This window comes from Corvus moneduloides, chromosome 14 (genome assembly GCF_009650955.1).
Source record: "Corvus moneduloides isolate bCorMon1 chromosome 14, bCorMon1.pri, whole genome shotgun sequence".
NCBI lineage: Eukaryota > Metazoa > Chordata > Aves > Passeriformes > Corvidae > Corvus > Corvus moneduloides.
In genome coordinates, this window is record NC_045489.1 from 10759080 (window position 1) to 10775387 (window position 16308).

At 36.1% G+C, this 16308-nt stretch overlaps 1 protein-coding gene across 5 annotated transcripts in view; it reads left to right on the plus strand.

Moving 5' to 3' along the window:
* Positions 1-13211, plus strand: part of STAG2 (stromal antigen 2) — a 76461-nt gene extending 63250 nt beyond the window's left edge. For 2 of the 5 annotated variants that reach the window (XM_032123658.1, XM_032123659.1), the window contains exons 24-34: positions 1228-1402; positions 1843-1982; positions 3113-3214; positions 4855-5003; positions 5530-5658; positions 6025-6230; positions 6629-6818; positions 6904-7017; positions 7803-7929; positions 8256-8333; positions 10920-13211. In XM_032123658.1, the coding sequence (XP_031979549.1) occupies positions 1228-1402; positions 1843-1982; positions 3113-3214; positions 4855-5003; positions 5530-5658; positions 6025-6230; positions 6629-6818; positions 6904-7017; positions 7803-7929; positions 8256-8333; positions 10920-10943 (1434 nt within the window). In that variant the 3' untranslated portion in view covers positions 10944-13211. Of the gene's footprint in view, positions 1-1227; positions 1403-1842; positions 1983-3112; positions 3215-4854; positions 5004-5529; positions 5659-6024; positions 6231-6628; positions 6819-6903; positions 7018-7802; positions 7930-8255; positions 8334-8899; positions 9276-9517; positions 9840-10919 lie in introns of those variants that run through there. The other 3 variants (XM_032123663.1, XM_032123660.1, XM_032123661.1) reach the window with 3 other exon arrangements.
* Positions 13212-16308: the final 3097 nt, after the last annotated feature.

The window sequence follows — 16308 nt, forward strand, 5'->3', positions numbered from 1 at the left end:
ACTGATAGCAGGATTAATTCTAAGTAAATGCCTTTAACAATCTTTAAAATGCTAAAATGAAAGAAAATGAAGAATGTCTCTATAGGGGAGGGACCAGATTATCTTCTAGGTAGACAGTTTAATTAAAGAAATAGAAAGCCAGGAGCCTTTTCACTGCCGAAGATAATAATAAGCTGGTTAAAGTGGAAAATCTGATCCACTGAGTCGCACAATTGCAGCTTTTGAAACTCTTGCTAGAACAAGAATATTCCTGAAGCTTAATAGGCTTGTTCTATGTCAAAGAGCTACCTAGTGTAATAGTCACAAGGTGTAGGATGTGAAAGTGCAAGTAACAAAACTACTGAAGCTCTGAGTAGGTCTTTCTAAGAGGCTGTATGACTCTCAGACTCTGGTGAATGCTCTAGAAACTAGAACTGCCAAGTTACACAGGGTATCTGTTGCATAGGGTACAATAGCCTTGGTTCCACTTCCCTTGTCTAATCTCATGAATGGACACAAAGGACTTCAGAGGAGCATGTGTATTTTTTGTGACCAGGAATTAGTAATACTTGCTTTGAGGAGTTAGAGAACACACCTGTTCATGGAAGTACTTGGGAGACTAGAGCCAAAGAGAAGGTGCAGCACTAAGCAGCTTGTTGCCTTGGTCTGTTAGTTTGAAGAGTGTCAGTCTCTATGTCAGGTACTAAGACATTTGAACTTTCTGGGGCAGTGGAGTACAGACATTTAAATCTGATGTCAGATGCACAAGTTAGCCAGCAAAACAAAAAAATCGGTTGCACTTTTGGATTTTTGGACATTAGGATTTAAAGGGATTGAATAATCTCAGGTGTTACATGTTAAACAAACATGATTGAAACTATTTTTTAAAAAGACAGCAAAAAGGAGTTCGTACTATGTTTGGAGTCCATGAAGTTCTCTAGTGGCCTAATGTAGATCCGTCAGGCAGAATTTGGGAGTTTCAGGCTTCTCATGTTTTAATCCTGCAATATTTGCATGTTTAGTTGGTATCATCTGTGCAATATTTTTGTTTGGAGACTCAGTCTTGATACAGGAACCTGCTGTGAGAAGCTGTGCACATTTTGACTTCAGTTGGCCTTTGCAGTTGTGTAGGACTTCAGTGACCTGTGTACACTGTTGAGGTCTTAAGTATTTTGTCAAGTGCAAATACATTATTCTAAACAAAATCCACTTTCCAAGCAAGTATTTACTAATGTTTCTTTTTAACAGGCTTTCACAATTCTGTGTGATGTGCTGATGATCTTCAGCCATCAGATTATGACAGGAGGACGTGACATGTTGGAGCCACTTGTTTACACTCCTGATTCTTCCTTGCAATCTGAACTACTCAGTTTTATTTTAGATCATGTCTTCATTGATCAGGATGATGATAATAATAGTGCAGGTTTGTACAAAAATTAAGTTTCTTTTATATTACTTGTTTTCTAACTAGTATCTTTGTTTCCTTGTGCATTTGTGGGTTTTTGTGGTGGTGGTATTTTTTGTTGGGTTTTTTATTTGCCTGGTTGTTTTTTTGTTTTAGTCTTGTTTTGTCACTGAGAGGTGTGCATGTACACAGAGGTAGATTTGGCTTTTAAATGTCATCTGATTAAAGGATTTTCTGTATTGGGAACATGTAGGGTAATTGCGGTAAGGGTTTGGTTTAATAGGCTCAAATATTTGTATCAGGGTGAGAGACTTGTCAGTGGACAATGAAGTGCATTGCCATCAGAGTTGAGATCTGATTTTCTGAATCCTGACTACTAGCCCATACAGTTTCCTATATAAATGATTAAATATGGAGTCTTTAAACCTGACAGTTTTCCTGTTCTGAACTCCTTCTAGATGGACAGCAGGATGATGAAGCCAGCAAAATTGAAGCATTGCACAAAAGAAGAAACCTACTTGCAGCTTTCTGTAAGCTCATTGTATATACTGTGGTGGAAATGAACACAGCTGCAGATATTTTCAAGCAATATATGAAGGTAAATTTGAAGCTTAGTAGTGATACTTCATAAAACTACTAGAATACAGTAGTTGTGGAGTTTTTAACTATTACTTAGTTTTTTACCTTACAAGATAACTGATTCAAAATGTGACGAATTCAAAACTCCAGAGCTGTAGGTCCTTTTCTGTATGTAGGGAGAAAAATTACTGAGATGAGTTTCACAGTTCCAGTGTGTGGGTGGTAGGGAGCGAGGAGGGAAACTGACTAATTATTTTGATGTCGTTTTTACTAGTTTTATGTTCTTATTCTGATTGATGGTGTATTTTTAATTCACTTATTAGTTTAGTAGGCTTTTTGAGAATGTTTTTCCAAAGATCAACTCCATGATGTCTAGCCTCATTAAATGATTTAAGTTTAAACTTTGTAGAAGAGAAATAAGGTTTGAGTCCCCTCTACTCCTCCCCCCATTCTTTTTATCTGTTTCAATCTTTCTTAAATATAAAAGTCTCTCCTGGCTCATGGGATTCACAGCTGCACACTAATAGAAGTTCTCATTTTGTGACCATGATAAAGCTTTGCTCCTTGGTGATTACCTTAAAACTTAAAATTTGGGCAGCCTGCTTTTATCTGTCTGAGTGCCCTACATATATTTTGATTCTCCAGATAACTAGTTGGGTCTGTCTTAAACCTGAAATACTTAAAAAACTGAACAGGCGGCTGTCTTTTTGGACACATTATGGCTATGATGCTGTCTGTAAGTGCCTCCTTTCAGCAAAGAATATAGAAAACTCCCCACCAGAGTTACAGGAGTTACTAAAAAGATTCGATTCTAATTTTGTACCCTGAAGGGGTGAACACGTGTCATTAACAAATGTGTCATGGCCTTGAAGATAAATAGGTCATTCTGCCTCCAAAGTAATACTCACTGCAAGAACTGAAAGTGGGTTTGTTCTTTTTGCATTTAAATTTTTTTAAGTATTATTTTGGAGGTTTAGGGTATAATTTTGGTGTAATCCTAAACATGTTGGGGTTTTTTCCTTTAGGTAGTGTTTGATTTTTATTTTTTAAAGCGCACATCCTAGATTTTGTTTTCAGAAGAATTCAGTAGTTGCAATGTTTTCAACTAATATTGACAGTTAACCTTTTTTGTTTGTTTGTTTTTCCTAGTATTACAATGACTATGGTGATATTATTAAAGAAACGATGAGTAAAACAAGACAGATAGACAAAATCCAGTGTGCTAAAACACTTATTCTTAGTTTGCAGCAGGTAAGAATTTACCGTGGTTTATGCATGAAATTCCATACTGTAGATGATGTTCTGTTGTTTAGTAGCTAGTTTGAGGTATGGATGAAGAAATTTTTATGGATGGTAGGGATAAATAGGTCTAAACTGAAATGCAACTATTTGCAAAACTGCTAGAACTCTTCCTATACTTACCAAATATTGTACCACAAAAAATGTAGGAGAGGCCAATAAATACAAAATGAATGTAACTCTATGAAACCTTCATAACTCTAAAACAATAGTTTAAGTCATGTATTCGGAAATATGTTGTGAAATGGCCAGTTTACTAGTTTGTGAACAGAGAAATACTTCCCGCCTGTGTGGCGTGGGGTTGTGGTTTGGGGTTTTTTGTGGGGGTTTTGTTTTGCTTTGGTATGTTTTTTTGGTTTAGGTTTTTTTAAAAAACTATTCTGAGAATTAATTTGAAATAGTAATTTCTTAATGTTTAGTAGGGACATCACACATATTTGATATTAAAACAGAATTTAATGCTCTCTTCAGTAAAGTTTGTTTGTGTGGAAACCTGATGAATTCAATTAAGGCTAGCATTTGATTCATCTGCTCACATAAACCATCTGCATGGATTTTATTCACAGGCTCAGAACAGTAGAGCCATATATCTGCAAAACACTGTAATCCAGCATAGATCACTGCTATCCATGAAAGGAAAATATACCCAAATTTGTCTTCTCTTGCCCTGTTTTTTTTGACTAAAGGTTATGAAGCTCTGCATAGTGAATGTAGATCTAGATGTTGATCCTGGTGGAGACCAAACAGAAATAGTCCTTATTAAAGTAAGGACTGGTTGTATCAGTACAGATATTGCCAGTACAAGGGAGCATGAAGCCTTTCCTTTTGATAGCAGCATGACTCTTAAGTAGCTAGTGGAACTGCAGTGTGAAATATGTAACTAAACACTCTTTGGTTTATTCTTTGTGGTACTGAAGAGTGAAGTGTGTGTTAGACAAAACTAGAAAAATTGATTATTGGTAGGATGAGAAAAGGATTGATCAAAGAAAAGAAAAGACTGTAAAGTTCAGAGTATTTGGCTCTGACAACTATTGATGAGTACTTAAAAATCTCATAATTGGTGACAGAATTTCTGGTGTCTTTGGCAATTTCCCGGAAGACATGTTTCCATTTTAGAATTTCCTCTTTATACTTGTATTTTGGGAAGGAAAATTAAAAAAAAAAAAAAAGAATTGGGAATTAGTAGTTTGGCAAAGTATTACAGTAAAGACCAGGTGAGAATCACCCCATTTATATCTTCTCTGTTAATGTATGTAATTAGGGAATCCTACTAATTTTTTGTATTCTCAACTGTAGATCACCTGATTTAGTGAAGCACTGAAATCTGTTATCTAGAAATCTGTCATACAGTTTGATGAGTGCTTGGACAGTGCATTTCAAAGTTTATCTCTGGGGTGCAGACTCTTCAAGAGTAGCTTTGACTTCACTGTCCAAAACTTCCATATTTGTCTCTTGGTGTTGTCAGATTAAGAATGGGGTGAAAAAAAAGCTGTAAAACATACTTTTAAATAGAAACTTACCTCTGTGTGTATTGGTCCAAAGTTTGGCATAATCTTTTAATACATGAAAATTTCCCTTTTTATTCCATACAGCTCTTCAATGAAATGATTCAAGAAAATGGTTATAATTTTGACAGATCATCACCAACATTCAGTGGCATAAAGGAACTTGCTCGACGTTTTGCTTTAACATTTGGATTGGATCAGTTGAAAACAAGAGAAGCTATTGCTATGTTACACAAGTAATTGTGTGCTTTGTATTACTTCCACTTTTGTAAACACTTCTTGACTAACATAAGATAATCTTTTTCATACAGTTTAATACTAAGTGCATCAGCCCTAGAGATGATATAGCACATATATTAATTAGACAACTACGGTTTTGTCTCTGAGTAAAAGCCAAATGTTTCGTATTGTTGGTGTTCTCCAGCATCGTTGTATAAGTATGTAAATGATACCAGTGTCAATGCTATAATGAAAAAGCCTTTTTAATGTCTGGTCCATAACAGTAAGAACTGATCCACTTCATTATCAGTGGTGGTCATGTTGTCCTCATGCAGAAAACTTGCAATGCAAGGTAGAAATTCCATGACAGAAAGAGTGTGTCTAGATTCAAATAATGACTGGTATTCACGTTTTTTGCTGGAATATGGAAACATCAAATTATTCTTTTCTTGACATAAAGGAAAGGGGTTCAGTTTTAGTAGCTCACGGTGCTTTGAACTTTTGTTTGTTCTTTTTCTGATGCAATTTTTAATTTCTTCTTAGGGATGGCATAGAATTTGCTTTTAAGGAGCCTAATCCACAAGGTGAGAGCCACCCACCATTAAATTTGGCATTTCTTGATATTCTCAGTGAGTTCTCCTCAAAACTTCTCAGACAAGACAAAAGAACAGTGTAAGTATTTTCTTAATATTCTTAACATTTGTAATGATAACCACAAAAGACATGCATCAGAATAAATACTTGTGTATTGTATTCTTCCAAAGTGGAATCTTTGACACATCAAGGTAAGTTTACACTAACGTAGTCAAGTATATTCACAGAGGGTAAATTGTATTCATCATTGTTATTTTTCATTTTATGGTGAATGAACAGAAATTGTATTCCAGATTTGCTGTTGTCAGGCCTTTCTGTTAACTAGATGAGAAACATCGGGTGATAATTTCACCCCAAAACACAAATTAAGTGGTTACTTACCTTGACGTGTTAACGTTTTGTTACAGATTTTTTGCATCTCTGTATTTCTGTTTCCATTTAAAGGTATGTTTACTTGGAGAAGTTCATGACCTTTCAGATGTCTCTACGAAGAGAAGATGTGTGGCTTCCTCTCATGTCCTACCGAAACTCTTTATTAGCTGGTGGGGATGATGATACCATGTCAGTGATTAGTGGAATCAGTAGTCGAGGATCTACAGTAAGAAATAAGAAGACAAAGCCAGCAACAGGCAAGCGGAAAGTACCCGAAGGTAGAACTTCTCTCATCTTAAAATTTACTAGAGTAGATATTCATATAAACTGTGTTCCATATTTGTTAGTGTGAGTATATTGGTATACCTTAGTGTATTTTTTCAGAACAGGTATCTTCTGACCATGTATATGTCTTAGTGAGAAAGGTATTCATTTGATTCACAAAAGGAAATAAGGGCATAACACAGTGTTAAGTCATACAATAGAAAAATACAGAAATGCTCCAGCCAGTGATTATAAATCCAGGCCTTTTGAGGCACATATAAGACTTTGTGGCAAAATTAAAGCAATTGATTCTCTGTAAAAAGAAAGTACACATTTAATTCGTGTTTCAATATTCACTTTAAGACTAGTTTGAAAAAATCTTCACGGATGTTCTTCCTGTGTTTGCTTCCAGCTGAAGAAAGCAGCAGTAGTGACAGTATGTGGCTGAACAGGGAGCAGTCAATGCACACACCAGTCATGATGCAGACACCTCAGCTCACTTCCACGATAATGAGGGAGCCCAAGAGATTGCGACCTGATGAGAATTACATGGGTGTCTATCCTATGCAGCCCGAGCACCACCAACCACCGCTCGACTACAAGTACGTACATGAGTAGGTCTGCTTTGTGTTAGTGTTCATACACAAAACCAGTACATGTTTAAAATAGAATAATGGTCTTTTTAAGCACGCAAGTAACGTGGATGTTGGCTCAAAGGCAACAGGAAGAAGCCGCGCGGCAACAACAGGAGAGGGCAGCGATGAACTACGTCAAGCTGAGAAGCAACTTGCAACACGCCATGTGAGTGGAGTGAAATGTTCCTTCAGTGGGTTGGGGAGGGGAGGGTTTATAAATGCTGTGTTAACACCTGTATCTTTTAAGAAGGATACATCTTCTAAGTTTAAAAGTTCTCTGCATTCTTAAGGCCTGTGTGGTTCTACAGAAAAAAGTACAGATTGCAAACAAAAACCATGGGCATATGTATTGAGGAGCTTTACATCTTTCCCCTACTTTTTGATTATTTTATTACCAGTACTTCATGTAACATAGTTTCAATGGTGGCTTTTTTTTTTAATACAGTGACACCAATTAGTATAATTAGAATGACTCCTTAGTTTTCTCATAAGATCTGATGTTTCATGTAGAAGTTATGACGAAAGAGGATGAAGGACTGTGTGGGAATATTTTTAGTGGTTTTACAGATCTGCTTTATTGCAAAGACATTCTTCCTTGCCTTATCATAAGGCAGAAACAATTTTTCTTTAGGTGGTAAAACCTAAGTTCTTTCTCACTTGAGCATAAATTAGGTATAGAGTAGATCTGCTTATCAGTTCTCACACCCTCTCAGAATACCCATTTAGCAGTGTAGCACGGTTATCTAAATTGACCTTTTCTAGGCGTTCTCCCACACTCTCTCAGTATCTTCTCGTTAAATACCAGCTTTCTTTAGTAGTAGTTGTGCATTTATTTAATTACTTCATTTCTGTTGCATCTAATCATTTGTTGGGAGTCCCTTACTGAGCATTAGCTTTTTAAATAGATAAAAGTTAACTTGATTTAGTAAACAGTATTGCTTTTCATTTCAGTCGACGTGGCACAAGTCTAATGGAAGATGATGAAGAGCCAATTGTTGAAGATGTGATGATGTCATCAGAAGGGCGGATTGAAGATCTTAATGAAGGCATGGATTTTGACACCATGGACATAGACCTAGTAAGAAATTTACTACTCTTTTGATGGTTTTAGGATTTGTATTTCTGCTTTTGAAGTAAGATATTTGAAATTTTCCTTCCTATAAAACAAAAATCATTCTGGTTGCTTTCTGCATTGTTAAAGGGCCGTGCGGTTGTCTATATACAAGAGCCATCTGCTCCAACTGCCATACAAAAAGCAAGAACGCTTCCTGTAATAACTAATAATAACGTTTATCTCTTGTGAATTCTTACCCCTTGAGAGTTCAGCTTCACTGACTACAGTGTAAAACCTCTGCTCTTCTGGTGAAATTACACTTAACCTGTTTGTTTGTTTGCTTTCTAAAGCCACCATCAAAGAACAGGAGAGAAAGAACGGAACTAAAACCAGATTTCTTTGACCCCGCTTCAATCATGGATGAATCGGTAGGTTAACTTACGTAAGGGGAAAGTAATGTACATCAATCTTAAGGTTTCCATACTCTCTTACTTCAGATTTTAAATGGAAAGAATGCAATCTTCAGGTTGTCACTGTTAGCTTATTTTGACAGACTGGTACAGTCAGAGAAGTATTTTATGCTGTATTTCAGCTCCATACATTCTAGGGTAGTCAGTGTTCCTTGCAAGTTCATAGGATTTTTGTTCTTAATATTTATATATACCTATGTAAAAATTAAAAGCCTATGATTCTGAGCAGAAAATACATCTGGTGTGGAAAAGACCCTCGCAGAGACTGGTAGCAAAGAGCGTTAGAAAAATAAAGAAATGTGCATATACAGTATTAAAGGCAAGTTTCCTGTTGTGCTGAGCTTAGTTCAGTGACTCTGGTGTCATTACCAAATGTCAGCATTGGACGGTTTGCATTTTGTGGTTATTTTTTTTCTTTAATTGGCATATTTACTTTTGTGCATAAGTAAGATAATGGAGAAAATAAGATATAATACAGATATCTGTTTATAGAGATGAGAGGTATTTTTTCTTTCCATATGAAGTTTTAGGTCCAAAACATCCGAAGTCTGTAGTTTCTGCTTGCAGTTGCCCTTTTATCCGACTTGATAAATCTGCAGTCTCTATTCTCTTTTAAAAATCTGCATGAGGGATTCCTTCTGTCTTGAACCACTTGTAAAGTATGCAGCCATTTTTGACCTTGTGTAGCTGGTACAAAATTACACTGGAAATAACAAGCTGCAGCAAGCCAGCAGAGGACAGTACAACAAGGCTTCCTGGGAATCTTGGACAGCTTGGTGGAATTTGGAAGATGGTTATGGGTTTTTTTACAGTATTATTGCAGCGTGAACCTGTTGTTGTTTATGGGAGAAAGAAGTCCTAAATACTGTTTTAAATGCAAATCCATATATTTTGTACCAGTAGGGCTTTGCTTTAGTAATAATCAGTTAGGTTGTGCGTCTGGCTGTCGTGTGTTCTGTTCCGGAAGTAACACCAAGAAAATATCTTACCTGTTCTCTGACATTCTGTTTTACAATAGTTCTTCCCCTCCTCTTCTCGATTTTTCCTGGACTGATCTGTGAAATACCAGTCACTTTTTAGTCTGACAATGCTGAACCTTGGCCTTCTCCAGGTTGCATTTAATTGATTTGCTCCCCTTTTAGCTTTCCAGCTCTAACACTAGTTGAGGACCGCTCTAACAGGTTGAGGTTCCCTCCCCGGCCCTGCTGTGCCGCGGGCGCAGTGCGCGGGAGCGGCCGCGCGGGGGCAGCCGCCGGCAGCGGAGCGCAGCGCGGGGAGCGCCGGGGTGGGGCCGGGCGGGAGCGGGGCTGCGCGACAGCCGCTCCTTTACATAACCCCCCCGACGGGAGACAGGCCGCCAGATAACACGGGCACACGTGAAATCGGAGCTGAATCTAACAGCCAGTGTTCAGTGTAAAAAAAAAAAAAAAAAAAATTCATAAATGAAAAAAAAAAAAAATCTCAGAATAAAGTTTATTTGCTTTATTCATGTAATTTATTTCAGGGATCCCTTATTCTTGGAGTTGTTGCACTTGTTTTCAATAGGTGTAGACATAATAAAGCTGTTTAATTTATTCAGATGCACATGGTTTATGATCAGACTTCTAGTCTGTCTTTTAATTTTTTGGTGTGCCCAGTTATTACTGGCACCAGAGGCAGTTCTGTCTGTGTGCTGCATTGTAGGAGGCACCCAAAGTGAATTTAATTAAAAGAACAGTAAAAATTGGTTTGTGAACAGATAAATATGAACAGCAGTGTTAAGGTTCAGGAAAATTTAGTCTGTTTTGGCTCTTGCTGACTTTATAAAGTCCTGTAAGAGCTAGGGCACTCACAAAATCTGGATCTTCTGGGTTTTTTTGGCACATCAGTGGTCATACCTACTTCCATTGGCATAGAAAGCTATATATCCTGTTCTCACATGGGAAGTGGAAAATGATTCTTTGTTTCAGGAAAACTTTTTCTTTCCCTAGTCACCCAATCTCCTGAAGTACAGTTGCTTGATTTTACCTGATGACTGTTTGATTTTTTCACTGTCTTCCTGACAGAGTGGATACATTTCCTAGGAAATGTTAAGTTTGTGTCCTGGTTGGCTGATGTGGGATGGCCTGTGGTTTCTGTGATCACAGATGCAGCAGCAGCCGGTGTCTGAAGTGTTTTGTCCCAGGTTTAGTTGCTGGAAATAACACACTTGATTTCAGATTGAGGCCAGTAGAATGTCATTGTCAAAGAACTCTGAGTTAGGCACCTAACTAAAAATTCTTCTGCAATTATTGCCTAAAATAATTAAAACGCAGACTTTATCACATCCCTACTGGATCTAATTAATTTCAAGTGTGAGAAAAATATTTCTAATGAATGAGGAGCCCTTTTCATATTATTATCTAAATCAGAAGTATGGTTAATCTGGTTTGGAAGAAAAATAAACTTAATAATGCCTTAACATATCTTGAAGTGTCTTAATCTTAAATCATATACTAATTGCTTTGTTATTTGTTAAATGTGTAGTAGACTACAAATTGACACCATTTCTAACTTTTTTTTTAGGTTCTTGGGGTGTCAATGTTTTAATACCAGAGCAGCAAATAAATCAGTGGTGAAGTCATTTTCTAAGTGGAAGAGGAAGTTTTTCAATACAAAATTGTGGTAGATACAGTGAAATTCTGAACAGATTTTTCTCTAAGGAGAATGACATGCTTTCAAGATCAAGTGCATTGAAGGGGCAGTTTTGTTTGCCTGAAAGAAAAAAGAAATGTAAAGGACAAGTAAACAATTTGAGGATAAGCTACACTTTTTGTTGGGAAAAAAAAATATCAATATTTTATTTATGTGCTATCAGTTTATTTCTGGATCATAAGAAGTATTCCCTCTGAGTTTTGTTCTTAACAGTCTGAGAGGTGTTTGGTACAGATTTGAGCCCCTCTCTATACATTTGCTGGCTATACTAAATAATCATGAGCTCTGCTGGATTGCTGTTCACATCCACGAACTGAAATAGTAGATGGATTGGTTTTCTTACAGTGATAGAACGAACCAGAAGAGTTGTCAGTATTTTCAATCAAATGCAAACTTCAGCAACAGAGGTTTGTATTAATTAATCATGGAAAAAAATACATAAAGCAGAATTTTAACAGCTTTTTAATCTAAAACACACTTTTTATTCCAAAAGCTTCATGTTAGCCTTCTCAGAAAGGTCCATAAGCTATAAGCTACCAGAACGTAACAGATTTCACTCTTGCTTGCCCATTACCAACCCTGAAAGTTTGCTTGTCCTTTAAGAAAAATGTAATGTTGTGAAATTCCTTCCAGTAGTGCCACTGTATTTTGTCTCCAAATAAAAGAAGCTTATTGTAGTATGTTTGCAGAAAAATTCTAAACAAAAATTATACAGCTTATTAGAGTGTGGGAATAGGGATCTAAATTTTAAATAAAATTATATATATATATAAATTGGTGCTGATTTTATAATTGCGCAGTTTGTTTAGTTTTTTCTTACTTTTAAATTCCAACTTAAAATTATGAGGTTTCAGAAATATATTGAAAGTTTAACAATGTTTAAAAATAGAAGAGCATGAGAATTCATGCTTTAAAAATGATTTTTAAATTTGTATTTTATATTGTTTTATCTATCTGTCTTTGCAAGCAGTCTTCAGGTTAAAGATACTTCTAACAGGTTACAGTACATTTCCTCTATATGTAAATTAGATTGGATAATAGAAATTCATAAACAACCCATAATATTCTTTGAAAGCTAAGCTTTAAACTTCATTTTGTGTCCATTCACAAATAAATTAAATTTGGTCTAAAACAGAAAGTGGATCTATGCCATTTTGACATTGACTCATTTTGCAAGGCTTAGGCAGCTAGACATCATTTTAAAGGAAATATTAACTTATATTACATATGTATATTTTTTGTCAGTTGTCTCTCAGTTCTTGAGGTATATTATTTTTAATCATTCCATGCCTTAATACGCTTGCAATACAAGAATCTCCCCAAATGGGGAATACAAAAGGCTTCCTGTTTTTAGACTCAGAAATTAAACATTCGGCTGTGGTAGCCAAAAACCATAGATTATCTAAAGGATCATGATAAAATATAATTATTTTACTAAGTCATGGGGTAACAACAAACTCAAAACTAGATCTGCCTAACTCATTTTACATAAATAAATACTCTCATGTCTAAAAGTACTGCCTATATTGTTTTCCACACCACTGCATTTAATAGAACTGCTGAGAGGACTGTATATATGATTTTAAACTTAAGTTGATTTTTCTTACTCTTGAAGGAGTGTTTCTTTGTGAAAGCAGTTCTTACAGCTTTGTTTTCAACCAGCTAAAAATGTTTTATATATTTACCTTAACCTGTTGTCCTCCACATTCTATTGTCCTAATTGTACTGTTTTCTGATTTGTATTTATGTCTTGAGACAGTAACTTTTTGAATAAAAATAAACCTACAGTATGTTGTATGTTTGATCTTTTTAAATTGGGGTTATGGGAGGACAGTGAAGAAAGGGGTATGAGTAATGCAAATGTTATGTTTATAGAAATCAAAATCTTTTTCCATGTCTTTTAAGTGTTTGTCTCAGAGTTGGGATAATGTATGAAAAACTGCACTGTTTTATATTTGTAATAAATTGTACAAGTTTTTAAAATGTGAATAAAGCACTAATTGGGTAATAATTTAAAGCAGAAAAGTTAATGCAATCATGATTGTTTTAAATATGCTTTAATTTGAGATAAAATTGTTAAAAGAATTAGTGTAAATACAGAGTGAGCTTTTGAAGAAGTTAGTACCTGCAAATAAAATTTTTAAAATTTGTATAGAACTTTTACATGCCAAGAAAGCAGTGGTTAATTATTTTTGTGTTAACGTTTTTTAAAGGTGTATTAATAGCCTTTCTGTTGGTTTCTTTTTCCTAATAACTATTATCTGATTTTACTCAAAATGCTTTTGATTCAGACATTGGAGATGCTGTACATAGTCCAATGGAAATACCATTAAATGTGTATACTACTTTCCATTCCTTAAATTTATTATACACCTGGTAAACATTCTGAGATTAATTGGCCAGAGAGCAAGGGAATGAGGGGAAAACCCTAAACATGGCTTCCCCTCCCATTCCCCTTTTCCTCAGCTACTGAGAGCCTCTAGCTGGGGATTGAAAATTCCTTTCTGGTACAAGACTTTTTAAAGCAGTAATTTTAAAATCTTAGCGAGATAACACTTTTAATCCTTGCTAATGTAACTTAAGAAGTTTTGGGTTGGTTTTTATTTTAGTTATTATTATTGCAAATGTTCATTATTCCTGTCTCTAAATCCTGCTGTAAGTTCAATAGTACCTTGTGGAAAATTGTTTTAGTAGGTTTTAAGTTTATAACGCAAGAAAAATACCTTCACTATACAATGTAAAGTCTGTTCTAGTTATACCGTTTTGGTACAAAGCCTGTAAATGGAAGAAATTCGAGTTTTGAAGAGAGATATGATAAAAATGTAGAAAAAACCAAACTATTCAGAGAAAGTAAAGCCTGTCGTCTGGTTTGCCAGAGAGGCCATAGGGAAGGTATTGACACAGAATGAATTTCAAAGGAATAGTCTCCACATATTCTGTAAAAAGTATTTCTTGATATTAAACAACCAAAGAGAATATGTAAGACGTTAGTGATGGCTGTTGTTTGTTTGTTTTGTCTTTTTTCTCATTTGGTTGGTGTGATGTTGATTCCTGTAGCGTTAGGGCTCGCAAATCCCCATCTTGTATCTCAGTACAACTAGAAAACCGCCCTCTTTAAAATCTGATCCTCCTTTTTTCCCCATAGTTTACACATACGCTTGTCCTAGTGTGGGATTTCAGGACAGCAATACAATTAACTTCCTACCCATACTGGGTTTTTTTGAACTGCTTTGATTCACAACAATGCTTTGCTGCTTTTTAACCCATAGATACTTTTTTTTTAAATAGCCTGATGAATATCAAGGACTTGTTCATTCTTTGAAACGTGTCAAAATTGTCAATTTGTGCTTCAGAATTCTTTTGATAAAACACAATAGGTTCTTTAAAATATTTTCATTCCTACTTAACTGCTTTAATTTAATATCTCTCGATCAATTTGTGATACTGAAATGTAATTTATGCCATTGCCTCATTTTTCATAATCCTATGTAATTTCTTGTACTGAGGTTGTTTAATTTCATATGTATTTGTTGGCATCCAAAAGGGAGCACAGTTTTGATGGAGGCAGATGATGACATGTACTTGGAAAACAAGGTAACGTAGGACAATACTGTTCTATAATAATTCTGTTTTAAAAGTAATAGTTCCATGTGAATGGTGCCTCTCATTTTCCTCAGCTGTCCTTCTCTCCTGTATCCCTTCATGTTGCTGTGCTTTCTTGAATCTATTTCTTTGATTAAGTCTTAATTTTTACATTTTTTTAAAGTTTTTACCAGCTAGATGTTGTTATAGCTGTTTGAAATGGTGCCTTCCAGCTAGACAGTCAGTTGCTGCTTTTTGTTGTGGTTTTTTGCAGCTACTGCCAGGTTTTATGGATGTAAATCATAGTGGCAGTACAGTGGTAAGAAGCTATAGCTGTGCCCAGAAAAATGATCCAAAGCATGTTAAAGTGATTGGATGGATAGCTGACAGAAAACATCCCTGTCCTTCAGAGAATATGTACAGTTCTTTAATGTCATCGTGCTTCCCCAACCTGATTGTGTAATTTCTGCTGAGCTTGTCTCAGCAGTTTTTTGATAGGAAAATAAGAGGAAAAGACATCATGTTTTGTGTATATTAACTGTTTTTGTTGAAGAAAAAGCTGCAGTTACCAGTTTTAAAAGTGAAATTTGTGTTCAGCTGATAACAGCTTGAATTCTGCACTTTAGAAAAGCTATTTAAAAGAACCTAATGAAATAAAATATAAAAGTAATAAAACCTCTGGAGACCTAGAGCATCTCAAATTAGGAAGGAGATGTGAAGTTGGTAGTGACTTTGTGAAAGCATTCAAGTAACACAAGGCTTGGGAAAATGGATTAATGAGTTTGAAGACAGTTTCTTATTTGTTGAGGTGGGTAGTGGCAGGTGAGAGATCAGTGCACACAGCAGCAGCTTGTTCCTGATCTGGTGGGCTGTGGGTACACCTCGAATGATATCTCAGAAATTTAGCAGGGATGGTGTCCTTGTGCTCATCTCGCCCTTCTCTAGACTGCTCATTCAGTACATTTGCCCTTAAGCTTTTCTCCCTAAATCCCCTGTACCATTTGTAGGGCCCCGGCTGTGGGACATAGTGTGAGCACTGTGCTGCAGTTCCCTCAGCTCGTAGGAGGGCTGGGTTGGCTCAGGGCTTCAGCTCTGCTCTGATCCCGAGCTGCCCAGCACTGGGGTTTCCATGCTGGAGGGCTGCAGCCTCAATATCCTGGCCAGCAGCTCCACATGACACCTATTTGCCACCCCACATGGCCATCAGGGAAGCCTTGCAATTGGCTGCTGCTTTGTGAAAAGCAGTTAAACCACAGTTCTTGAGTGACATATGCACCCATCTCTTATTATTTTAACACACACTTTTCACAGGCTTAAATTCTGTTTTCTTCTTTCAAACTGCTTCACTCCCGTCAAAAGCAAAAAAGCAAACCACATCCACTTGTTTTTCATATCATGCACAAAAGCACTTAAAGATGTGGCATATCTTATATTTAGCCTGCTCTTTGTATTGTTCATCTTAAAACACTGAGCTGTCTTTTACACAACTGTTCTTGTGTATCAACTGACAAAACCTGTCTTTCCATTATTTCTGTTGCCAGTTTATAATCTTTTGAATCTTGAAAAGCAGAGTTCTTGGGGGGTGTTTTTTTAAACTGAAGTCTTCCATTACAGACAAGAATCAAAGCACTCTGTGAAACCTAGTGTGGATTAGGGCAGTGGCATTGTCAGTGAAAAC